Genomic DNA, 27730 nt, shown 5'->3' with positions numbered 1-27730 from the left:
TGCGCGCGCGGTTGCTCTCCGCTGCCCATTGGCTGCCGGGTGCCATCACCTGCCCGCCGGGTGGGTGAGCCGCGAGGAGATGAGCGCACAGCCCTGAAGGGGCAGAGTCCAGGCAGCAGGGCAAGGAAAGAGCAGAAGCAGCAGCAGGTGGTGGTGGCGGCGGCGGCGGTTCTGCATCTCCCCCCCCCCCCTCGCCCTCTCTGTGGCTGCGTGCAGGCGCGCGGGAAAATGCCTCTGGGGCTGAGGGGCAAGAAGAAAGGCAAGTCCAGGGAGACGTCCACGCTGGTGGAGGGCGAAGCCCCCCTGGCGCGGGGCAGGGGCGACGGGGGCGACGACGACGACGCCAGCGGCAGCAGCGCCGTCGGCGGGGCTGGCGTCGGGGGAGGCGCCGCCGCCTCCTCCTCCTCCTCGGCGCGCCAGGGCCCCATCCGGCTGGTGTTCCACACGCAGCTGGCGCACGGCAGCCCCACGGGGCGCGTGGAAGGCTTCGCCAGCGTCAGGGAGCTTTACGCCAAGATAGCCGAGGCGTTCCACATCGCCCCCAGCGAGGTACGTGCCCAGAGGGGACTGGGCGGTATCCCCCCCCCCCGCCTCCCTCGTGAACGGAAGCCCCCCGCTACGGGGGATTTATTCCAAATCTGGCGCCCCCCTTCGGCAGGGGGACAAAAGCCCCAAAAGCGCGCTCTCTCTCTTTCTCGGTGCACCGGCTCTTTGGTTTGGCTTGGCTTGGCTGTTCACCTCCGACGCTCTTCCATCACCCCGAGCGTCGTTCATGGCTCCCTGTTTGGGCGAAATGTTGGGCTTAGTTGCCAATCCGCGCGTGGTAAGAATCAGCATCAAGGGGGTGGTGGGTTAGTCCAGAGACAGAGCTTTTTGGGTGGGTGGTGTTTTGTTTTTTAAGGGATCTTAGCAAGGAAGTGTTTCTGGAAATTGAGATAATGGAGGGTGGGTGGGTGCCTTGCTGCCTATATGAGTAGGCTGTAGTTAAAACGCACTCCTCACATGCTCAGAGGCTCTCTTCCCCACCAATACTTCACGAGTTTCTAGGCCACACTTTTCGTTCCTTTTTTACTGCTGACTCCTGAAACAAAAAAGTGTCCAGAATTGCCTTTGTGGGCATTTGACCTGCTCTTAATTCTGGGCCACCCCTGTATTTCAAAGCTCCTTAAGGTATTTTTTGGCAAGAGGGACTGAGTAACTGAGTGTGGATCAGCCGATGGTGCTGATCTCTCCTGGTTCAAACAACAGTGAAACATTGATTGATTGATTGATTGATTATTATTAAAAAGATGCCTCAGAGTATAGAGGGAGTGTGTTTTCTGTGCTCAGCAGTGCTTGGCTCTATGTATCTCCTGGAATCATATATGTAACACCTTGGCTTACATGATGAAAGAAAGTTGAGACTATATAACTGCTCCTGCCACCACAATGCATCCATATGATAGCTGAAGTGCAGCTTAGGCTGTTATTAGGAGCCAACACAGAAATAATATCCCCAAGACCATTTCACAAACCCACTGCAACTGTCTGAGCTATTCTAGTTTACAGAGAAGTTTTTCTGAGTTCAGTGAGACTATCCTGAGGAATATCTGTTTAGGATTGCAGCCTGTATCTCTATTTTTCTGACACGCGGTGGAGCTTTAAGGCAGGGTGAAGAATCCACAAACCTCTAGATCCAGGGGTAGCCAAGATGGTGCCCTCTGGATGTTTTTGGACTACAACTTCATTCAACCCCAGCTGGCATGGCCACAGTGTTCAGTGCTGATGGGGATTGCAGTCCAGCTGCACCACATTGGTGACCTCGGCTCTAGATCTCGTTGGACTCCCATTGACCCTGACCTTTGGCTACGCTGGCTAGAGCAGATGGGTGTTGGAGCCCAGTGGTATCAGGAGCATCTCTGTTTCTCTACCCTTGCTGTAAGGCAACGAGTGGTGTGGAAAGGTGCATTCTAGACTTCTACATGTGAGTCGGGTGTCACTTTTCTGCTTCAATCACCCTGGTTTTTTTTTAAAGTTTAATTTTGGAGGAAGGAGATCATGAAAGTGGTAGAAGTGTGGATTTTCTCGCACCCTTTTAGTGTAAGCACATGGTGATGTGAGGATTCTGATTCGAACTGGAAGTCAGTACAGAACTGTAGATCGTAACTGCATATTCATTAAAAGCACAATATATGGGCGCAATGTTATGCTTGTGTCATGAGACTTGGTAGCTTTTTACGGCAAAGTCTTGATCCACAGAACAGTTTGGCTGTCGTTTGCAATCATTATGGTACCTGAAGCAGAAAAATGTTATTGCCCTGAAAGTAATAAAACATTTTTAAAAAACTGTAATAAACTATATAATCAATAATTTGTCCTTTAATGGCACCTGAAGACCTGCCACTTGAGATAGATTGTCTCACTGTGCCTAATGGCTGGGCAGGGGCTCTGCAGCTATTGTTCTGAAGAGAATGCATTTAAATCCTTTGATGGCATCTATCAAACCTCTTAGGTTGGTCAGGTTCCATTGTGGTTTGTATAATTGCTAACCTTAAACCAAAGGCAACATTTTTTTTCGTTATCCAAGTTGTTGTAATTGTCCTATATGTGTAGCTTTGAGCACCGAAAAAGAAGCAAGCCTGAACACATGTAATTATACTCCTGGCTACATGGATCATTTTACCTTGGCATTGCAGCTTGTCACAATAGTATCTCTTCTTTATTATCATGAAGAACAATAAGGTCTTTGAAAGACAGTGAAGTTTTCCCCAGTGACGAAGAACTGCAAAAGTTATTTCACACCAGACATGGTCCTCAGACTGGCGCACTATCGTACTAGCAGCTTGCAGTACATAGAACTGGGCAACTCTTATTCTTTTTATTCCTGTGCAAATAAATCCTGTAACTAGGAGTTGCTCGGAATTCTGTACCTGGTCATCCATTACTTAGTTTATCTTGAAGTATGATGGTGTTTAACTCTGGCCTTGTTTAAAATTGATGCACTCTATTTAACACGCCTTATGCAAATCAGGGAAAATATGCTAGTGATATGCACTATTGCTTGGGAGTAGGTCATTTTATAAAAAACCTGGAAATGGTAGTAGCTTGTTTGCTTCTTGTATCAGTGCAGTAGAGCTTTGTTCAGAGGATCATGAGAGAGCTGGCTATATGATACAAAAAAATAAAAGAAAATTGTACATAAGCATTTCTATTGTAAACTGTCCTGAGATCTTGGAATGAATGAAGGTATGGGAATTTAATAAACAGAAATTCTTCTTGAAGCAAGTGCAAAATATACAAATCATTCCATCAGAAAGCTGCGTGACGCTTGGACATACAATCTCTGTATACCGTCTTTCTTCTAAAACTTGGAACATGCATGGAAGAATTCTAATTCCTAAGCTGGTTTTTGCAAACTATGTGAAGGAAATGTTTAGACTATTTGGCTTTCATCTACTAGGAACTGTGAATTATATTGAAGCGGAATTTGTAACAAATGGTATACAGATGAAATGTCGTATTGTAACATCAATCATACATTTTTTTCTGCATTGTGTCCAATTATACTTTTCAGTGTCATTGTCAATGATTGCAACAAGGACTCAAGTATTAGTTCTGTGTTTATGGAACTTCTGAATGGTGCTGACAGCTCAATTTCCAGTAAAATAAACACATTCCTCCTTTTTGAGCATGGAGGATTACAGCAAGCAACATGGTTTAATTAACATAACTCCTTTTAGTGGCTCAGATTTCAAAAAGATTTCTTCTTAGTGTGCTTTGCATCCATTTGTAAATCCATATATCTATGGCGGTTCTGTGCAGTTTTCTTGCACACTTTATTACTGTATTTTTATTTCTAGGCAAAGTACAAATTAATGATTGCTTCTTGCTGTAGCTCAGAGGGAGCTGACTTTGAGGGGATCTCTCCATTTGCTAGCATGTCACTAACGCTTTATAAAGGTGAGAGTGGACATATTGTGGAAAACAATCTACCTAGTTACTCGGTTCCATTAGATAATTAAGTAGTATTGTTTCCATTCCTCTACACACCAGTGTGTGCCGTCTCCATTTCTTGTTGAACTTATGCCTGTTTCCTCTCCCTCTACTGATTATCTGTCTATATTTCATGAGATTTACCGTATTTCTGAATTTATATCAGAAAAGGATTGTGCAACCTGCATTTCATCCTGTGTCCAGTTCAATCAGCTCTTAACATCTGGGATTTTTTAAGGGCTGAAAGTTATGTACTGCATTGCTAACATTAACACAAAAAGTATAAAAGCAAAGCCCCTTTTTGTGTCAGCAGTGAGTGGTAAATTCTACTATACATTGTGGCAACATGTAACTTGAATGTATTTGGAAATAACTGAAAACAAAGGTGCAATTAAGACTCACACAGGAAACAAGTAATGGATGTAGAATTCTCTTGCTCTAGGAATAGTTATTTCAGTGCTGGTTACTGTAAATTATTGAACAGTGAGTTAAACTTGTTGGTGAAGCGAAACTCCGATACAGCTAAAAATAAATCCAGGGCTTTCTTGATGTTATGTCATTCCTTGCGTGGATTTCCCATTGAATCAGTTGTTTTTAAGGACTGTGCATTTATCACCGTATTACTATGCAATTTGTTCTGTGAGTCTATCCCTTGCTGTTTCACCCCGATTGGACCTTTCTCCAAACCAGTATCCTCCTTTGGGAGGCTGCACTAGGCCAGCAAAGGGAGGAAACAGTGCTGAGTCAGCAGAAATTCTTTTTTGAGGCATGTGTGTGCTCCACTTCCACAACCTTTTCATAAAGCCTGAAAGGAGGGCATAGACGAAACCAGAGGAAGTGGAGTTTGTTTGCTTTCTATTAAGAGAAGTATGAGCCGAGTTCCCCCAAACCTTTGCTAGAATATGAACACTTAAGCTCTGGAATTTTGGCAACAGCATTATTATTATTTTTTTAAACCAAAAACAAACAAACTGAGTTTGATATGAAATGAAAAAGAACACTCGGTAAATGTTACAAAATGCTGTAGTATTAAAATGTCTCCTTATAGGGAGCATATAACACCAGTGGTAGCTCAACTCCACTGGCTACCTAATTGCTTCCAAATTCGTCAGTGTTGACGAACTTGGAAGCAAAGAAGTGAGTACCTTTTACAGACCTGAATGGCATGGGTTTGGTAGCCTTCTAGAAACATCTTCTCCCATACATTCCCCCTGCCCGCCCCCCATTCCCTGAGGTCTGGGGTAGAGACTCTATTTCCTGCAAAAGATTGTTGCATGCCACCTCAGTTTCCGAGCGGTGCAAAATTCCAGGGGTGACAAGACAGTTACCCAGGGTTCATTGTTCCCTTTGGATTGAGGTACAGTGCTGACTGCGGTACAGTATCTTTATGATATGTGGTTTGTTTACAAATACATACAATCTGTGCCTACAATGGAGGGGCCCACAGCATTAACACCCCAAGAAGGTGTTTTATTATTTCGGGTTAATCTAGCGTTTTGTTTTTGTACAAATATTCTTTTACAATATTTCACATTTTTTTTGTATTGCGGTTGAAACATGTAAGTCACCTTGAAAGATTTCTATTAAGAAAAGTGACCTATATAGATTTTAAATAAATAAAATGTTCATGTTACTATTTTACATTTTTCTCTTGTGCTTTTTTTGCCATGTTTATTTGAAACTTGAGTTACTCCTTTAAGAGTTCAGGGGAAAAAACATTTTGTTGTTCTGCCATTACTCTCTTGTATCAATCAATCAATCAATCAATCAATCAATCTTCAATATTACAATCACAGATCAGGCATAAATTACAGTCAAACAAATGCAGTTAACAGTTTAGAGGCCAGCAAAAGACTGTTAGGAATTAACAGCACCTCAAGGGACTAAGAAATGGGGGTGCTTTGTTGCACATTCACAAGTCACGCTTGAAATGGATTGCTGAGTGCTAGTATGGTTGGTAAAAAAGATTTAACCACCAATTTCCTAACCATGCATGCTGATGCACAGAATTTTGTCACTTTCTTGTATAAAAATGAATTCTTGCAAAAAAATGCAGAGTGGAATGAAGAATCCAAGTTCTAATTTGGCTGACATTTCTTCCCCAATGGAGGTGGCATAAAATTGGTTCATGAAGAGGCGGCAGTCTGTTTGTGCTGCCCAGTTGCAGTTCTAAATTGAGTTAGATCATCTCATGTTTCTAAATATCACATTTCTTTTCTGTTGCCAGTTGTATCTAGTCAAAGGTGTGAAACCAGTTATGAGATTATAGCTGTCTGTTGACAAGGTCGAAGTAACAAGAATATTTTTTTAAAATGGCAAATGCCCTTGATTTTTTTTTTAAAAGAAAAACAACAGGAATGCAGTGATTTTGTTAATGCGAATCACAAGGCCTAACAATGCTAATATCTGAGGAGCTTGGAAATTGCTATATGGAGGCACTACAATTATTTCCTGAATGTTTTATCAGGGCTGAACCATATTTTTAGTACCTCTTCAGAGTGTTAATTAGCTGAAAGTTTTAGTTGATCTGCAGACTGATTGCAAGTTAAAATTTGTTGAGAATGAAAAAGCACTTTCTAGATGCAAGTCGCATAGAAATAATGGGTCTTCTGATTGGCAAACCTAGCAAAAACAAGGGTTATGAGGGCTTTTCTTTTCTGTTTGTATCTAAAGCTAGTGGAAATTTTGTATTTCAGTATGAATTCATAATGGAATAATTTAAAAAGCCCACAGGAAACTCAAACTGAAAATGTTTATTTGAATATTGAATTAACCATTTCTTAATTAACATTTCTTAATCTTCCACAGTGATTATAGATTTTGAAATTGTTCATGTTTGAAGGCTCTGCTATATTAATGTGGCAGGTATATTAGAGAAACTCAAATTAATGAAATGTAAAATAGCAAAGATGGCATTTCCTTCTAACAACTCATGGTAGCTTTTGTTTATTGAATTGCAATTTTGTGCACTTAGGATAAATTTAAGTGTTCTCTTCCCTCACCCCTAATTATTCTCAAAGTCACCTATACTGAACTTTTGGTAATATGCAAATTCATTTTATCTTTAATTGGTTGGGAGACATTCAGATAAACAAATATATCCTGAACCTGGCTCTTGTTATAGGGTTCTTTATTATTGCAACTTGTTACCTCACCTGGGTTGCTGGGTAGACAGTGCCATATCTTTCCAGGCTCTGTAAAAGCAAAATACTTTGAATTGCTTTTACAGAAGAAGGTATCTGAAGAAGTGTGCATGCACACGAAAGCTCATACCAAGAACTAACTTAGTTGGTCTTTAAGGTGCTACTGGAAGGAATTTTTTTGTTTTGACTATGGCAGACCAACACGGCTACCTATCTGTACTTTGAATTGGTTAAGGCTGCAATCCTATACACATTTATTTATAGCTTTTCTATGCTACCCAACAACAAAAATCTTTTTTAACCTGGGAGTAAACCCTATTGAACTCAATGGGACTTACTTCTGAGTAGAAATGTATAATCAGGACTACTTCTTGCACTTAAGGAAAAAGAAACCATTAGCTGATCTGAAATTATGGGTATTATGTTCAGATGGTTACTATTGAGCCCAGGCTGTACTTGGCTGGGAAACAGCACATAGCATGCATGTAACCAAACTGTAGCAGAGTGTAGACTGTACAGTGCAGTTGGGCTTTAGCATACAGCTGATGTCAGGCTTGTCTGAACATTTGTGTGGGGAAAACCAGTCTGTGCAAAACTTTATTCTTATTTAGATGAATTTTAATATTACTGGTTTCTGGCATTAGAGAAAAAGGAAGTCTCAAGAAAGACCCAGCATTTATGATTTGCTCCAGGAAGTACAAAGTTGAATGCCGGCGAATTGCCCTAGTTGAAGGATTACTTCCATGGGCAGTAACAACTTGTTTTTAAGTTGAACAAATTCATGCAATGTAGCATAACTTTTTAGCAACATCTAAAGACATCTCTGTTGTGTTCCTTTTTTCTTCTTCTACTCAGATCCTCATGCTTATGCTCCTCTTATAGATCCATGGCTTAGGATACCTAAGGAAACACTTCTTTTGCACAACTGTAAAAACAATGTCCCTTCAGTCTTAAATTCTTAATGTTTTTAATGTTACTGTTGCACATCACCCCCAATCTCCAAGTGTTACAAGATTCCAGGGATTTCCAGGCAGTTTACACAGGGTTTCGTAGAAGCTTGGATAAAGAGGGGATGATAAGTGCTGAAAAAGGGTAGGCAAGACACAGTTTTCTTCGGTCTTTTCTGCACCACAGTCTCCATAACTTTTACTTTTGAGCACCTTCATGCCAAATTCTACAAACCGACTCCTCTAACTGTAGACCCATCTTGCAGTACTTAGTGGAACGTTACTTCCCATGAGATATTTTACGTTTACTTCATACGGCAAATCATTGTGTGTAAAAGCCACAGCTACATAATTTCAAGGTTCTGCTTCTATGGAAAATGCCCTACAGTAATCCATAGGTAACACAGGCTCTCTCCATGGAAAAAAACTCTGGGATCAACCTAGACATAGACAAAGGGATCACATGCTTCAGACTACAGGAGCACTTTGAAGAGTGTAGAAGCTTTCACAGGGTACAGCAGCTTGCACCACCTGCATTCATGGGTCAGTTTTTTTGGCCATCATATGATGTTAGTCATGGGTGTATGCCAGGTATCTCAGATAAAATGCACTTGTTTCCTCTTTTTTCTTGTAGATTATGTTTTGTACTTTGAACACACACAAAATTGATATGGACAAGCTCTTAGGAGTGCAGATTGGTCTCGAAGACTTTATATTTGCTCATGTAAAAGGAGTCAAAAAGGAAGTGGAGGTTTTCAAATCAGAGGAGTCACTTGGGCTTACCATTACTGACAATGGAAATGGATGCGCCTTCATAAAGGTAAGAATAATGCCTTGAGTTGTGAGAGATCTGAGCAGAAATGGAGTTGCAAATTGTTCCAAATACTTCTTTGTGTTTGAAATACTTCTTTGTGTTGGGACGCGGGTGGCCCTGTGGGTAAAAGCCTCAGCGCCTAGGGCTTGCCGATCGAAAGGTCGGCGGTTTGAATCCCCGTGGCGGGATGCGCTCCCGTTGCTCGGTCCCAGCGCCTGCCAACCTAGCAGTTCGAAAGCACCCCCAGGTGCAAGTAGATAAATAGGGACCGCTTACTGGCAGGAAGGTAAACGGCGTTTCCGTGTGCTGCGCTGGCTCGCCAGATGCAGCTTTGTCACGCTGGCCACGTGACCTGGAAGCGCTGGCCCCCGGCCTCTTAAGTGAGATGGGCGCACAACCCTAGAGTCTGTCAAGACTGGCCCGTACGGGCAGGGGTACCTTTATCTTTTACTTCTTTGTGTTAGCAAGAATGGTGTAGTGGAACTACACTATGGAAGTAAGTTAGCAAACATCCAAAAGCAATAATTTGAATGGGGGTATTGAAGAATTATACCCATTGGATGTTCCCACTTGGAGAGGGGTCTTTTTCATTGATTTCTTCTTTCCCCTTCAGTCCTTGGAAAAAGCTTATCCAGACACCTCTCCTCTCAAACTTCCACTGGGTGTTAGTTCCTTTCACAAACCAAAGGAACCCTTCTGTTCATGGAAGGGCAGCTTTGGATTCAATTTGTTGTTAGAATACACGTAACCCAAACACAGTCAGCAACATTTTATTGACTATTATATGGCTATTGGTAGTGGTAGGCGTGAAGCAGTATGCTGGCTTGTTTAGGGACATGTCATTAGCATACATGTGCACTGGTCAAGAGATGTGTTTTCCAAACTCAGTGCAAAAGTAGATCTGATATTTGGAGAGCCATTACAGGCAACAACCGATTGATGCACGTTCAACTGGTGTACACACATGCGCACACTGCTGAACCCAGGCATGACCCCCAAAGTCACTAAAAGGGTGGAATGGGTTTGAGGCACAACAGAACATTTACATGGACCCTGCTGACATGCACAGATGTCTGGAGCATAACCTCCACGCAAAACAACAATTGCCTGTATTAGATTTTCCAACTCTAATGTAAAAAGCCACAGGGAGGGAAAACTAGGTCAGGTCTGTGGCACTAGGGGGAGTGGGATTCAATCTCCCCCACCCCCCATTATGCTTTCTAGTGAAAGCCATCCTTTCAAACACATACAATATATTTTAGTCTACTATGGGTTGGATTCAGCCTTGTGCTTTCCGAATGGAAGTGTCTCATTCATGGAGGAACTGAGGTCCAGTAGAGCAGGCACAGGCAAAGTCGGCTCTCCAGATGTTTTGGGACTACAACTCCCATGATCCCTAGCTAACAGGACCAGTGGTCGGGGTGATGGGGATTGTAGTCCCAAAACATCTGGAGGGCTGAGTTTGCCGATGCCTGCAGTAGAGGCTGCCTCTGAAGAAAGGAGGGGGGCAGTGATTTTTGCCAATTCTTCCTTCTGCCTGCAGCCTGTTATGTCACCCCCATGCTGTTCCAGAGGGTCCCACAATCCTCTCTAGCAGCTTTTTTTTTGGGGGGGGGAACTGCAGGGGGAAGGTGGAACTGGTGGAGATTATATTTGCCCCCTTTCCACAGCAGAGTGCCCTTGTTGATGGAGTTTCGCCCATGGGTTTGTCTGGACCCAGTGTTATGAGTGTATTGAATCTTCCTAATGATCTAATATCTTACTGGGAGTGATAATCACCTTGTTCCCAGAAACTGCTGGGTGACCAGAAATGTATTCTCCCTAAGAATTAAGTAGCACAATATTATAAATCAGCAGTATCACGTACATTTTATGAACATGTACATGGAGTCTGAGTTCTTGATTGCACAGCATGCTTGCCTTCCTTAAGTATTGATTTTGATAAGTATGAAGTGTTATTTGTTGCATGTCTAGCCTGAGTTGCATTGTCTGCACTGAAGGTACAGTATCTAGCAATCTGCCTGTGCAAGCACTGTTCCATGCTTACAAATTATTTATTTTTGTTAACAAATTTTATATGAAACTTTATTGTAAAAAAAGGCACAAAACTAACCTATTTCAAAAGTGGTAGGGTTATAAGCAGCAAATCAATTCAATCGAACAATAAGATTTTAAATTATATGGGTATCCTAGTTTGGGTAACTGGGCTCTTTGTATCCTTTTACATTGCTTCCTTGTTTACTCCCTCTAGCTCAAAAGGTGAGCTTTGTGGTTTGCATTTTGTGTGTGTCATACTATGCACATCATAGCCCTTTTGGCCCAGGCTGTTTGTTTACTGCATTCATCGCAACTAACAATAATGCCTTTTTATCCAACAGAGAATTAAAGCAGGCAGTCTTATTGACCAAATAAAACTGGTATGTGTTGGTGATCACATAGAATCTATAAATGGAAAAAGCGTAGTGGGCTATCGCCATTATGAAGTTGCTAAGAATTTAAAGGACTTGGAGAAGGGTCAGACATTTACGCTAAAATTGATAGAGCCTATGAAATCATTTGGTGAGTGACATGTATCCGCCATAAATTATACCTGTAGTTTCCTTTTGTATTTGATTCCAAATTGGGTAAAACTTGGCCTGTTTGATTGGTCAGAGGAAGCTTAAGCAATTAGAAGGGTGAGACATAAAACGAACATTGTCTTATTAAGCTAATTGCAGCCACCAGTCATGTATGATGCTCCGCTTGGGGTTCCATAAACTTGCTTTTATCTCTGTGTGTGGGATCGTAACAACAGGGGAAGCCTAAATGCAGCTTGCGCAGGGGTGGTGGTGTATTTTTTGGCATTAACTCTTCCTTCCCCAGCTTTAAGTCTCCCACCAGAATTACCTCCCCCCCCAATGCCACAGTTAGGCATGAAAGAAGCCTTCTGCTGTTTCAGGTGTAATTCAGCAGGCGGACAGACTGAGCATGGGACCCAGACCTTTGTGTTTGTATTCTGGGTGCTGTGTAGCAGGCTCAAGCTATGGGGACATAAGCAAGAAGGCTTGACACTGAACTGCCAGTGAACTGGAATGAGTTGAAATAAATGGCTTTATTACTAGATCTTGTAGGGAAACAGTCCTTTTAAAATAGTATTTTGATATTCTAATTACTGATTCTATGATTCTTACAGATAACTATTTTAAAATATGCTTTTACTGTGGTTTAACTTTTCAAAACCTGCAGTAGATGCTACATTTATTCTTGCTTTAAGATTGTTCTGATGTCTTGATTTTTACCCCATGCCCAATTGCCTTCCCATACTGCCTGGTACAGTAGTCTGCTGGGTCAGTAGGAAGTCACAGAGGATAAAGGGCTGTTTGGGTAGAAGCAGCCAGGAAAATGAAATACTTCCACTTGGTGGCAGCAGCAAAAGACCACAGGAGGGAGCTAAGATAGTAGGTTGGCTCATCTCTTCTTTCCCTCTCACAGTGCAGTCTGTGCCATCACATTGACAGTAATTATTGGGTAGGTTAATGCAGAAGAAGCTAGTCCTTCAGATGCCATGGATCCAGACTGTTTAGGACTTTATAGGCCAAAAGCAGCACTTTGTCCTGTATGTAGAAACCAGCTGCAACTACATTATAGCACAATTGTACTGATAATGGTTCGAACACAAGACTCATTTGTCTGAAAGTGTGATGTCAAACAAAGCATGGTGGACCCTGTGCTGATCCTGATTTCATTTTTAAAAAAATCCATTCAATTAGCTGCTAATCTTCTATGCTGATGTGGCTACCTTCTTCAGATAGATGACCAATCAAATCCTAGGGTCTCTGAATGATCTGAGGCAGTTTTCAGGAGTGATGCCCAGTGATAATATTTTCTTTCTGCTGGCAAGTCATATTACAGCCTTTGGAAAAGAGTAATAAGTAATTTCTGAAGCTTGATTTTGTAAAATAAAAGAGGGGTAGGGAATAGAGGGCCTGACTTTTTTTTTTTGAAAGGGAGAGGCCTTCCCTCCTTTTTAAAATAACATTTAAAATTTTATTTGCTTAAATATGTTAGAAACCTACCTGAGTGGGACAGGGTGGGATAACAATGTAAATACAGTGGTACCTCGGGTTACATACGCTTCAGGTTACATACGCTTCAGGTTACAGACTCCGCTAACCTGGGAATAGTGCTTCAGGTTAAGAACTTTGCTTCAGGATAAGAACAGAAATTGTGCTCCGGCGGCATGGAAGCAGCAGGAGGCCCCATTAGCTAAAGTGGTGCTTCAGGTTAAGAACAGTTTCAGGTAAAGAACGGACCTCCGTAACAAATTAAGTACTTAACCTGAGGTACCACTGTATTGTTGTTAGCCCTATGACACTGTTGTGGAGGACTTTTGGATGGCTGAAATATCATTGTCATCATTAATTTGCCTGCCCTTCAAGGCTGATTACAACAATTAAAACACAATGTGAAAAACAGTTTAACACAACTTAGAATCATAAAACATAAGGTGGGCCCTCAAAATATGTATTCCAAGTGCCAAAAGCCAGGGTAAAGAGTTGTAAAGGAGGTAAACATATACTGCAGTTGTTCTTGGCACATTTATTCTGTGTCTGCCCTTCAGTCCACAGGTATGTAGTCCATTTGAGTTATGAGGAATTTCATTCCTAACTTTTAATGGGATGTAGTGTTGCCCTCTCTCTCCAGAGAAGGTAATACAGAGCATTTGATTGCAGAACACTTGCCTACCTCATTTTATTATTAGCTGCCCTAGTATAATTCCAGAAAGTTCCCAATTTCAGTGGTATCTCAGGTGATTGAACTTGGTGCTAGTGGAAGGAAAGGAAAGGTATAAAATAATCAGCAGAGCTGTTGTGCATCCTAGCGGACACTTGGTTTCAGAATGCATACATTTAAAAAGAGGCATTTAAAACTGTTACTGCTGGTAATATCTGCAATAGCATTGTAAGAACATATTTATTTCACAAAAATTGTCTACTGCTTCATTGTAATAAAACCTCAAAGCGTTTACAGAAAGAATAAAACAATAAAATTATCTGTACTAAACAGTTAAAAACAATGGCTCAAAATAATAATAAAGATAATCAATAATAAACTAAAAGCAAAGTTAAAGTGCATGTCAATATTCTATAAGTCTGAATAGGCTTGCCAAAACACATGAAATATTTCTGAAAAATAATTTACATAATGTTTTGAAAGTATTTTGCAGATAAACACTCAGTCGCTTAGAGTAAGGCTCTAGGCAGTACTAAATTGTTAGTAAAGAAACTTTTTCTAAAAACAACAAGCAGTCTTTGCTGGATCTTGTCTATTTACTAAGTTTTTCCAGCTTTTGCTGTATAGATAGTTAGTGTTTCTGCCAGAGCTCTTAAGAAAGTGTTGTTTGAAACATTGACGTTTCCCAGCAGTTTAACAGCCCTGCAGAATCCACTTTAGATGTTTGTGTTGATTGATTGCCAATCTCCATCACATTGCAGAATGCGACCCTAATTTTGACTTGCCATTTTGTAATCTAAAAGAACAACTATTATTTTTGGATCGCAGTTTCAAATTGCCTAATTAATATGTCTGCTACAGAAATGATTGAACCACGGTCGAAAGGTGGAGGTTTTACAGAGGGGAAAATCTCCCGAGGGAGAGAGACTCTTCGACTGAGATCCAAAGGTCCTGCAACAGTGGAAGAAATGGTGAGCTCCCACATCGAAACTTAAGTAGCCACAGTTGTTGAACAGATTATAACAATAACAAAACACTGGGGTTTCTGTTTTAGTTCTTAAACATTACATAAGGGAAAATCCTAGGAATTTAAATGAGGGTTACTTCCTGCCAAGACCCAATTGTGGCATTCCTTCATTATACTGTACAACAAATGCAGGTTCTCCTCCTTTTCTTCTTTTATTGGAAAGTGCTATTGCTTAAAAAAAACACCCTGATTGTGAGGTATTGTTTTTTGAAAGCAGGTTATATACCTTTCAGCTGTCCCAATTTTTCAGATTTGTGTTAGATTACAGCTGCGCAAACTACCAAAAGTCTACCTTAGTTTAACTGAAATGTCTTTCTAAGACAATCCCACTCCAGACAAATTCCCCTCCTTCCTTCCTTGCCTCTAATCGGTGGTGCTGGGATGAGCTAGAGAGGTGAGCACGGAGAACAGGGAAGTTTTTCTTCCTTCTCCCCCACTCTCTGTTACCCGGGTATCTGGGCAACTGCGTGTTACAATAATCCAGGGGACCATAGCGGATGTAGTTCTCCTGCTTCTGCAGAAGAAGAGGGAGGGAAGGGGTGGGAAAACCCCTCCTTTGGTCCGATCACCGCTTCTCACCTTTGTGTCTTTGTTTTGTCAAAGCCTTCAGATGTTGAAGAAAAAGCTACTAAGAAGGTTGATGATCTTCTTGAAATGTACATGGGAATAAGAGACCTCGAACTAGGTAAGGGTGTTCATGGAACTGCGAGTAAAGTAGTATCCTCTGCCCAAGCCAACACAAACTTACACGGGACTAAGCCCAGTGGGGCTTACTTCCGATGCGACATGTATGAGATTGCGCTGAAAGATTCATTTCTAGTTCAGCTGGAGAGCTGCCAAATCTGAGTCTGAGTATCTTCTGTAAGCGTTGTAAAACGTCTACATTTTGTTTGCAGTTTTCAAAGTGTGAGGAGTTCTAATATGGGTCCAGATTTCCGGTTTGTTTAAATTTTGCATTGCATTGTGACAAGCATTTTAACATATGAGCCCTATTCAGGCATTTGGAATGCAGCCTAGAGCAGCACTCGGGTAGCAGAGGCTATGCACGAGTGCACAGGCTTCACCCTCCCATCTTCGCCAACGTTGTGTTTTCCAAAGCTACTCTATGAAATGGGGAATCCTCCTCAGCATGTGGAGGCTCTGATGCGTTTTGGAACTCCGATTTTCCAGATGTATGTCTCCCATGTGTATAGAGGATGGCTTCCCCAATGCAAGCAGTTGCCCTGGAAAACGGGAAGGGCGATAGTGAACAAGACGAGAGGTTGATGCTCATGCTCAAACTCTGCTCCTCACACGCTGCTGTAAGCCATATTCAGAATGACCTGGATATAGAGCTATTATGTTCCCAGAGCCACAGCCATGGTAGGCTAGGAATCCAATTAATTGACCACATTAACATATGGCTCTCCAGTCTCTCTGCTCGCAGCACAGTTTCCAACATAACGTATAAATGACTGCTTTAATGCACAGATCCCGTTGCAAAAGAGATGTGTGGGGTTGAAACCTGCATGCTGCATGTATGTGCTGCATAAGATCCCACATATACATCTTTATCTGATGATGATGATAATATATTATAATTATAATTATTTTATTTAATTATCACACTGAAAACAATGATATACATGCCTGCTCAGAAGTAAATCCTGCTGAGCTCAAATGGGCTTTCTCTGAGGTAAATGGGTAGAGGATTGCAGACTGAATGTGTAGTCCATCTCTCCCAAACAATGAATTGGTGCTGCTGGAGCTTAAAGGTAAAGGACCCCTGACAGTTAAGTCTCGTCGTGGACGACTCTGGGGTTGCGGCTCTCATCTTGCTTTACTGGCTGAGGGAGCTGACAGTTTTTCCGGGTCATGTGACCTTCCCACCAGAGATTTATCTACTCTCACTTTGACGTGCTTTCGAGCTGCTAGGTTGGCAGGAGCTGGTACCGAGCAACGGGAGCTCACCCCGTCGCAGGGATTCGAACCGCGACCTTCCGATTGGCAAGCCCTAGGCTCAGTGGCTTAGACCACAGCGCCACCCGCTGTACCGATAATGTAGATGATGAATATATGCAATCATATCTATTTTTTTTTGGGGGGGGGGTGCATTGCATATTCCACACACTGTTCCACATGCATTGGGATCAGGGCCACGGTTTCAAAATGGGGTTGTTGCTTTTTGTCGCAATCAAAGCATACACTGGTTGTCAATGTATATTGTGTGTGGAGCCGCTGTATTATCTCTGCGTATCTGAGAGTGCAAAGTACGGCAATGAAATGAGCACATCTTGTTGTGTCTAATGGTTCTTATGTCAATGTTCTGTTTATATATAACAATTAGCTATCACAAATCTGTTAAATGACATGATGCCAGTTAATTTCATACCATGGTGGCATCCAGTGGTGATTGACAGAAGAGACACTCTCAGTGGAACTGGGATGGATGGGTTTTTTGCCAATTCCTCTTCTCCCCTTCACCACCAAACCTGTTTTTGAGGACCCCTCCCAACCCTCTAGAGCAGATTTAGATGTGGGGGCAGAGGGCACTACGATGGGGAGTGCAAAAAATGGACTACCTCCCCTTTCCGCTGATGAATTTCCCCCCGTTATCAGGATTCCTTTCACTGTTGGATACAAGCCCATGACGGCAGATATGATCAATCACTCAGCGAAATGAAAAGTGAAAAGTGGATTCGTTCCAATAACACCGATTACTGTTCAGTTAGGAATTTCATTTGTATTACTCATGCTAAATTAGCCTAATCGCTAGGACTGTGAAATGCACTCAGTAGGGAAAAGATTAACGCTGCCCCATCCCCACTGTGCTCATTTCAGAAAAGGAGTTTACTCTTAGGTAACATAGGCTTTCAATGTCCACTAAACGACGATCCCTGCAAAGTCATTTGAGGCATAGAAGTTTACAATATAGCTGAGTGAGAACTCTTTGCTATTTGAGTGACATGCAGATCAATTACAAATTAAAAAATGCACATATTTTTTGATATTACACTAGATACTCAGTGGCTGCAAATGTTTAAAACATGTGGCATCTTCTTTTGAACTGTGAACCTACTGACTCAACAGGAGGGAAATTAAAGAGTTACTCAAATTACCAAAACAATTCCAAAGTCAGCCAGGATCTAAAGGTGACATGTGTACCTTTCTGAAAATGGACCTTAACACTGTAATTAATAAAAAATTTTTTTGGGTAAAAGGTGCCTGTTTGGGGCACGTTTTGCATGTAACTTCCTTGCATGTAACTCCAGGCACACTATGCTTGGAAGTAAATCCCACTGAAACCCATGGGATTATAGTTAAAGTACTTAGGACTGTGCTATAAGCAAATGCAACTTAGCTTGCACTTGGGATGCTGAAAAGAATTTCTTGTGAAAAAATGCAGACGGCAACTCTATAACTAGATCAGAAGAACTGGTGATGTTTGACACTGTAATGATGAATCTGTTGCATGGGTTTGGGCCCACAGATGGAGTTTGTGGGTTTTTAAAAAAAATTACCTTAACTTTATGGAAGGTTTTCTAAGAGGGCCTTGGATCTCTTGAAAGTCTCTCCCTTTGATGTTCACACAGGTAGGTTACTTGTATGAGCAGTGGTTTTTCCTTAAGAACCAGCTCCTCCTCTCATCAAATGCACCCATGATCCTGTAAATGTGTGTAGAATTGCACTTGAAACATCACAATATTTGTACAGTACTAGAAAATATATATTTTAAAAATATAAACATTAACATGTAAAAGCTTATAACATTATACAATATAGCAGTTCTTTGCAGTGAGCACTAGGGGTCAGTACATGACCACTGAATACCAGCAAACCTTTGATGCTATATAAATGTGACGCTCAAAATATATAAGTGTAACTAGAAAAGCCTCTTAATAAAACAATTTATTCACTACTAAAAGTGTGGTGGTCACTAGAACTGTGGGCTTTTTTGGGTTAAAATCTGAGCTGAACTCTAATGTTTTCGTTCTGACAAACGTAATACAGTATGTTTGACTCAAATGCAATAGTTTCTAAGATTGCTTTCTAGTGATACTTCAATACTAGACATATTGCCTTAACCTTTTTAATTCACCGCACAGTTCATTCTCTTGCACACATTGATTTGGATCCAGAGACACACAAGTAGAAGAAGATAACATTTTAATGAGGTTCCACCAACTTTTCTGCAAGTGCTCGTGAAAGACCTTTTCTGGTGCAGCTCCAGTCCAGGGTTGGGTTACAGTGCCAGGAGCATAAGGAAGTTACAGGTGTTAGCATATAAAGTCCAGTGAGCAATAAAGAAAAAGGCTTTAAAAGAGCTAGAGCAGAATTTGTGTAACAGCTTATGCTAATGGAAGAACTTCCCTGCACTTTCCTTACATGCGCTGGTTTCTGGCCAGGAACATTTCCTCTGCTAGCGAAGGGCTGTTTCTGGCCAGAGTGAAAGGGCACCTTTGAATCTAAACTACTTTGTGTGCATGTGTGTCATTTTATGTGTGTCAAATTGTAGAGCTGGAAGGGACCCTGGGGCTCATCAAGTCCAACCCCCTGCAATGCAGGATTTTTTTGCCCAATGAGCTATGCCCTTCCTTAAAACACTTTCCAGCCTGATCCTATACAAGTTTACTCCGAGCATTGGCATGCATATGTAGGAAGTCAGTGACCACATCTTAAGAAAGCATGCCCTTAAGACATGTTTCATGGACTTCCACCAGAACTTGTGCTTCTAAACAATTAGAAACTTGATGAATGTTCTCCCTTAATTTTTTTTAATTTGCATTTTCCACCAGGCTGCAATCCCCCCCCCCCCCAAGCAGGTCATCTATACGTAACCACCCTATTTCATATTTGTGTCTCTGAAAAATGCAGTAGGTAACTAACTGCTCCCCCTTTTTTCCTTTTAGCTGCAACGATGGTAGAAGCTGGGAAAGGCAAGAACAACCCAGATGAGTTTGCCATTGCCCTCGATGAAGCTTTAGGAGACTTTGCATTTCCAGATGAGTTCGTCTTTGATGTGTGGGGAGCCATTGGTGACGCGATGCAAGGACGGCTTTAATGAGCATCAGAAAACTTTGTCGGAGCACAGTATCAGCTTGTGTAAAGCATATATCTAGAGACATGGCATGGAATACGGAAAGCATCTGAATGTTCAGAAATCTGGATGAAGCAAGCTGTTATTTGATGCCGATACAAATTCCTTTAAAATAAAGTTGAGTTCAAGACTGCACTCATGAAGTGTTAGGCTCATATGAGCACTTAATCTGAAATGCTTTGCAAAGCAGTTTTCTCTGCATATTTACTTATATAAATGAATATGGCTAGTGGTTAAAGAAGAGGGAAGGTTGACTATCCCATGAAAATGGAGTGTGTCAGAAGGCATGGTGCCAGTACCTGATGAACCTGAGCAAAATTTCATTGGGGAAAAAAAAACACCTTGTGTCCATTATTCTTTCCCAATTACTCCAGTGGGTACACTGCTGCATTCCCAGCATTTTCTCCCCCAAAACAGTACTTTGAGACTGTGAGGGTAGAGGAAAGGCCATCATTGGTGGAGTGTATGTTTTGCACTTCGTAAGCCCTTGGGACATAATTGGGATTTTGGGAAAGCTGGGAATGTCTGAGACACTGACAACTGCTACCGGTACTGAGATATATGGACTATTAGTCTGACTCAGGATAAGACAACTTCATATTTATGCTACTGTATAAGCAGGCAGATGAATTCTTTCACCATGTTTTATGGTGGTGTTATTATGGATACGAGTCTCAGAACTTTGGCACTTTCACAAATGATTTTTAAAGCAGTTTTGGCATTTCTCATTTCTGTAAATCAAATGGAAAAAAACAACAACTATGGATGTACTTCTCGTTTTACAATGCCTTCTAGATTCCCTTTCTGTATCAATGCCATTTGAAGTGACACATCCCAAATTAAAGTTCAGTTTTAGTGTCACTTAGGAGAAAGAAATCTTTTTTCCATTTGTTAGTCCTGTGGATGAGTGGGCTCAGATGAATGTATTAGTACAAAATGCTCTGGGAACAGTGCGGAAACCCCCCCCCCCCCGGCCTTAAATTTGAATCTTTTTTTTTGTTCTTGCGTGTTAGAAAAGTAAAGAAAACCTTATGCTTTTGGTAAGCTTCACAAATGTTTTGAGGCTTTACTAGTGAAGGGTATCAAAGTGAAATATCTAAGCCAGGTGTGGTATGCTCTACCATAGAGTTCCACAAAACAACCTGTTTTTTGCTATTCCCATTTATTTTGGACAAGTCAGATACAGGGGAGGTTCCTAGGAAATGGGTGGGATTGCTCTGTAGGTGATTTTGATTATTCAAGTTGCACTGTTGCATGGAAGATACGTTGGTCGCTTTAAAAAAGCAGAAGTAATTTGTAACTATTTATTCATGTGATGATGTTGCAATAATGGTGTAAATATCCTTAAGATTAACCTTTGATTTTTTAAATATATATGTATATGTAGTTTTTGTAAATCTTGGAATATTGAGGAATTGCTAATGTGCCAATGATTGAAAAAGAAAGAAGATGAGAGCAATGATACAAGATGCTGACCTTTAATTAGAACGCATCTCTTTGAGTCTACAGAAACCTTTGAGCAGCACACATCTCTTATTCGGCAAAATGAAATATTGCAAATCCTGAGCATATAGAGAAAAGGCTGTTTACTAATAAAGGATGTTTAGTCACATAAGAGATGAATCTTGCAAATAAAACTTTGGTACTAGTGAACAGGCTTCTTGGAATGATGGAAAGAGATTGGGAGAAGAAAACTCCCCCCCCCCCGAAGATGTTAAGGTGGTTGTCTTATGCCAGAAGCTTAACCTGTCTTTGACACCACAGAAATGAAACAGAAGTGTGAAGCCAGTAAACTGAGACTCTGGGTGCTCCCAGATGGGGGGCTTAATATTGCAAATGGGTGTTTGGCAGCAGGTTTAAAAAAATTATTATTATTGGATATCCTTCAAATGGATGAATCCAAATTAATAGAAAAAATGGGCTGGCATTTGATGCTGACAAAGTTGTGTGGACACTCCAAAATAACTTGGATAGATGAATAGCAAATTCCCTTGAAGGCAGAGACTCTAAAAATGAAAATACTGAAATGATTTGAACAAGATGCTTTTTATCACAACGGTGCCTAGAACAGGGAAGGACAACTGATTTAATGTTATACAGAGATTTATCTGTGTGATTTATGCGAGAAATCAAACAATTGGAGGAGGGTCCACAGCCTGGAGATGAAGTCCACTTGAATACATTATAAAAACTGTTAAAAGTCACTACAAAGCTATAGTCCTATAGATTTGACACTAAGGGAAGGCGAATATTCTTTTGCTTAAAACATGATTGGAATTAAAGTTGGTAGGACTTCTTTTTGAAAGTCTGCTTATATGGATGAGTCCTGCCAACTTCAATCTAGCCTCTCCTGCCCCCTCCTCTCTCTCATAATATGTTGAGTTTGTTATGCAGTGCTTCACTTTAAGTTCACATAATTCTGTTAATTACTTTGGTTTCGTGTGTTTTGTGTTCCATAAAGTTGGGCTGTGCATTTTATTGTTTTCTGCCCTTCAGGTTGAGTTCTAAGCAGTCCAGAAGGATGACTGGAGCCAATAATTACAATTTGTTTCACAAACAGTAACTTCATATGAGCCAAATGTCTCACTTGAGCAAAACCGAAAAGAGTTTCAACTTAACTTGTGCAAATGCTGTATCTTTGCAATGTTCTTTTGTATTTGGATGCTAAATAAACAAACCATCTTTTCTAAATCACTTCCGAGGTTTGCTTTTTATGATCTGAGGTGTACATTTGCAAGAATCCTAGGTCAGCAAGAGAGATAAATGAGCAGAATTACACGGGGAGTCACTGGCACACAAACCCCCTGCTCTATGACTGCATTTTGAAATAGTTACTGTGCCACTGACTGTATGTTGTTAACTTTCAGCCCATCATTGCAGGAATCTAGAGAGGCCAGAGGGCAAAAAATGCTTAAAATGGCAGTAGCAATCAGTTACTAGAGAATACCAAGCCTTATGAATACTAAGTTTTCGGACACTCCTGTTAGGCTTCCAACCACTTGGGGGAACCAGCACTGTGTCTTCAAATGCACTATGGATTGTGCGAGTCTTACCGACATGACACTTTCACTTGCGACTATGTTTTATGCAGAAGTGTAACTTCACCAGAAGTCTACAGTTATAGTGGTCAGGTTGCTGGAGAGGAGCAGGCAGACATTTTAATTCTGGTGGCCAGTAGGAAAATTCTGTAGCATTCTCTGCCACAGAAGTGTACTAAATTTGTAATAAGCTGCCAGCAACTTTTGGAGTGCCTCTTTCAAAATAGCACCAAACTCACACATGTCCTCTTCACATGCTCCCCTATGAACTCCACCATCCTGCAAGGCAGAAGGTACAACAGGGGAGGACTTCTTGTGCCTCAGTGGAGGAGGAAGTCATAGTCAGAGCTCGCTGGCTGCTAGAAACGATGGCTGTCTACTAAACCCACCTAAAATATGTAAACTCCACCCTGCTCTGCCCCAGGCCTTTGCCACTTCAAGTATTACTGTGTCAGGCTCCCATCCCAAAACACAGCACCAGTGACTCTTTCTTGCAAGTATTAATTCAGGCTAATAGCACTACAGGCTCAGCAGCAGCCCCACTCCCAATATATTATTCAAATTGACACCCTTGAAAACGAACAATTTTTGTTGTTGTTCTCTCTCTTTCTGTGGTGTGCTCATTTATATGTTACAGACTATAAAACTTTTTATTTATTTTTGCTTCTCACCCACCTCCCTTTCCCTGGTTTGGAAAAATAGTGTTTATTCATTCTAGTCTGCTCTGGAATTGGATCCCATTGGTTTTTATATAAGCATGAACGTGTACATTCATCCTGCCTTCAGTTCCTGCTCTCTGTCTCTCAGTATTTTCTAATTTACGTCGATCCACATTTCTTTGTTTTAATGTAATCCTTATAAGTCTGAGGTCCTTACAGTTGTTTTTTTTTATTGCCCTAGACTCTTACTGCCTGTCAGCTGCAGTTTCCTATTGTCAGCAAGTGACATCACTTTATTGGTGCTGTTTGCGTCTTCTGGGTCAAGGAGATGAAGAAAGCAGGATTGTAATCTGACCTTCATTATGTCTGTCTGTGGCTCAGAACTTTGAATGCTTCAGCTTTCAAAATGGTGCACTCCAGAGAAGAGGTTACCAGCTTGTCTCTGTCTCTCTTAGGCCATAACAAATAAATTTTAATGCAGTGCCAGGATTACAGTGGTACCTCAGGTTAAGTACTTAATTCATTCTGGAGGTCCATTCTTAAATTGAAACTGTTCTTAACCTGAAGCACCACTTTAGCTAATGGGGCCTCCCGCTGCTGCTGCGCCGCCAGAGCACAATTTCTGTTCTCATCCTGAAGCAAAGTTCTTAACCTGAAGCACTATTTCTGGGTTACCAGAGTCTGTAACCTGAAGCGTATGTAACCCGAGGTACCACTGTAGGTCCTTTTGCAGTGCATTTCTAATCTCAACTATCATTAAATTTGAATATGTCAAAGGAGTTTCAGACTAACTAAAAGAGTGATGGGATAATAAGCAATATTTAGTTGCCTAGTACAGATCACATGTTACCTTTTTCACTTTGTCTGCTGTTGAGTGCAAACCTTTTCTTCCATTCACTTCAATGGCAGCTCCCCACTGTAAATTGCAGGTGCATGGGACACGATGCAGAGGAGAGCAAGACAATAAAGTTCCCCTATGCCCCACTGGGTTTTCAGTCCAGAATACATCTCACCCCAGCTAGCATTTTATGAAAGCAAAGGCTTTTGTTCAAGGGAAAGTATATGGTTAACACCTCCATAATTTCCCCCTAACAGTCATAATTTGAAAGTTTAGGGAAATATGCAAGTAGACTGTTGCATTACTGAAGACATAAAACCTTCAGTGCATCAACTGATTCATTTATATGTTCTCTTAATTATTCAAAGAGGTACTTTTATTGCCCAAAGAGTGGAAGCATTTGCAATTGTAATGAACTAATAATATTGCCCAAGTTAAAAGATGAACAGGGCTTCTTCATAATAATCAATCAAGAGCATGCCTAAAACAGAACATAATTATGCCATGTCAACGCATGCTGATGAAATATTAAGATTGCCAGGTTGTTAGGTACCCTCAACCGTCAGCTTGGCTTTTTCATCTTATCTGTGCCCATGAAACCAAATTTTTACTACAGTCTTTGAAAGACACTTTTCGGGTGACTATGGGAATAGCTTATAAGGTATGATGAACAGTTTACAATATTAGCAGTTACTATTCTGTCTGTGATTTAATTGATTAAAGTATTGCAGAAAAAATAATTTGAAAATGAACCAAGTTTTTTTTTTGGGGGGGGGAGGGGACCTGTTTTCATCTGCAAGAGAGATTGGAGGGTGCTATTGAATGGTTTGTGGATTTAAATGAATTCTCTGGAGTCTAGTTGTATCTAAGCAACCAAGCATATGAATAGATTAAGCATGGGCCAGGCAGTTACAATTAGCACCATGTACAGAACAGTTGCATACTATCTAACTGACCTGCAGCCAACCTATAGCATTTGAAGCCAAACTGACACATGTACAGTTACAAAGATGGCTAACTATACACATCTGTTGCAGCACAACCGAAATTGCCATTCCTACCTTTCCAGAAATGGTCCTTGCAGTCATGGCATGGTGGTGGGAGATAGGGAATTCTCTAGAGTCTTCTGTGTGGTGCAAAACATCATGCTACCACGTGTGTGGGACGTGGAAAAACTGAGAATGCGGGGAGCCAACCAGCTTCATTGGTGTGCTCCCAGAGGCGGTGGGGCTCCATAGGTGGACCAGAGTGAAGACTACTGAGGTCTGGCCCGCCTCTGCAGCACAAAAGGCAGGTGCGCCAAACCACCCTACCCCAGTATTCAGCAGAGCTTCCCACTCACCCACCCTCTATTTGAGGGTTTCACAACCTTGGATATCCAGCTGCTTTTAGACTACAATTCCCATCATCCCTAACCTCTGGTCCTGCTAGCTAGGGATGATGGGAGTTGTAGTCCAACAGCAGCTGGAGACCCAAGGTTGGGAAACCCTGATCTATTGCATAAATACGTTACATGTATGTAACCAGCAGGCACATGGGTGCTTGATCACATGGATTCATGCCCAATATCATTGGGCCAAACCTGTTGCACTGTAATCAGTAAAGTTGTGGCCTTATTCTATCCAAACCACAGTTTGTGTCTGTCATTATTTACTTGCCGCTCTTGCATTCCCAGGGGTGGGCCAAGGCAAAATGACTCACCCCACCTACACTGGGCAGTCATACCCCGGATGTTACAGGCACAGGTGGAGGGGGCGGGGAAGGTAGAGAGCACAGCAGTGGCAGCGGCCTGGAGGGATTTATCGCCTGAGGCAATGGCCTCAACCCGCCTCATGGTTGTGCATCCCCATTGCTCCACTGCATAATGACTTCTGGTCCACAAAATGCCACTTTTCTGTATGGATTGATCTTTTCTGTATGGATTGATGTGCATCGCACATTCTGCCCTGCTATCCTTTAGAAGCTTGAAAGTTTCAGTTAAGGAAAATGTTTTATACCATTGTTTCCCTCTAGACTTTCCAGAAGAGGTAGTTGGGAAAAGGTTTGCTAATGTCTAGGTCTAGGATACAAAAGCCAAATACGAAAACGCAAATATCTTTGGATCTGGGTTATTGAGAAAATCTGTTGTTGTTGTTGTTTTATTATGTGAAAACTCCCAGGTTTTATCAAGGCTTATTAATATTTTGTATTTATTTATGAAGTGGGGCCCAGAATTACATCGACGTGTCTGCAGCCAGAGAGAGACAGTGCACAAAAGAAAGAGAAAACAACCATGGCAAATGCAAGAGAAAACCATGCTAGCATAATAAATAAACCAGAAAAATCAAAGAGTAACTGGAGAAGTACACTGTGGAAAAAGGACACTTCTGCCAAGTGTATGGAGCAGAACCACTTGCAAATTAATAGCAGAACTGGATAAGGCAAAAAAAAAAAAAGAGAGGAAAGCCATAATGCAGGAATATTATAGCTGGGTCAGCCAAAGAGAATGGTCATAGGAAGGCTGTCATTTTAAGAAAACACTGTGAACACTGGAAGCAATGACTAACAGGGCAATCGTATACATGTTTCCTGAGATGTGAGCCTTGTTGAATTTAATGGGAGTAGCTCCCAGACAACTGTGTATAGGATTGCAGGTTAAAATCATTACAAGGAAAAATATGATATCCAGCAGGTTTAAACTGTGAGGATTATTATGGTAATCACTTCAGGGCAATGTAGGTCAAACTCATATTTTCTGCAGTGCCACTGCATCGTTGCCAAATGTGTTTTGCTACTTTCTATTATTTGGACCCATGCAAAGGTTAATTGCATCTGAAACATGCATAATTTTTTTAAGGCAATTCTTTGTGAATTTGGGATCCTCAGAGTACAAACAATGAATTTAATAACAGAGCAAAAATGCAGCAACAGCATACCTGCAAAAACAACAATTTTGGAAAGGGCAGTAAAAAGATCTTTAGCTGGCACTGAAAAGATATCCAGTGAACCTTAGTAGGCTATATGGGGGCCAACAAAAAGCCAGAGACTTCCTATATCTCAACAGCCTCTCCATCTTCCATCCACACAAGCAAGAATTCAAGAACACATTCTAGAGAGGCAAACGTACTGGCTTGCATTTAAATTTATTGGTCCGCACTTAGTTCATTCCTGATTTGCAGGCTCCTGCCTTCACCATTTCAACCAGAGGCAGAGAGAATAGCAAAAAAAATTGTGGGGGAATGAGCCAAAAGGTGGTGGGAAGGCATTTAGTTAAGCAGCGGACTATCAAGCCGTTTGGAAGGCTGCATTAAAAAGAGAGCCGGTGTGGGGAGGGGGATTTTGAGGAATTACCTACTCCAGCCATTTGCTTTCTGGTTTAGAGTATTTTCAAGTAGCATCCAGCAATTTAGAGTTAACATGGATTGAGGTGGAATTGGTCTACCCCCTTGGATCTCTCCTTGCGACCTCAAATTTGTAGACAATTGTTTCTGAATTGGTTAAAGTACTTCAGCTGAGGTCTGGA

General features: G+C 41.4%; 1 protein-coding gene across 1 annotated transcript; it reads left to right on the top strand.

Annotated features, from left to right (window-relative positions):
• Nucleotides 1-10: 10 nt before the first annotated feature.
• Nucleotides 11-22387, top strand: GIPC2 (GIPC PDZ domain containing family member 2). The gene is made up of 6 exons (XM_028733024.2): nt 11-549; nt 8697-8882; nt 11255-11435; nt 14451-14560; nt 15220-15301; nt 19506-22387. Exons 1-6 carry the CDS (start codon nt 229-231, stop codon nt 19655-19657), a joined length of 1032 nt encoding a protein of 343 aa, XP_028588857.2. The 5' UTR covers nt 11-228; the 3' UTR covers nt 19658-22387.
• The last annotated feature ends 5343 nt before the right edge of the window (nt 22388-27730 follow it).

This window comes from Podarcis muralis, chromosome 5, assembly GCF_964188315.1.
Source record: "Podarcis muralis chromosome 5, rPodMur119.hap1.1, whole genome shotgun sequence".
Taxonomy (NCBI): domain Eukaryota; kingdom Metazoa; phylum Chordata; class Lepidosauria; order Squamata; family Lacertidae; genus Podarcis; species Podarcis muralis.
The sequence above is the reverse complement of the archived record's forward strand: the minus strand, read 5'-3'. Positions and strand labels throughout refer to the sequence as shown.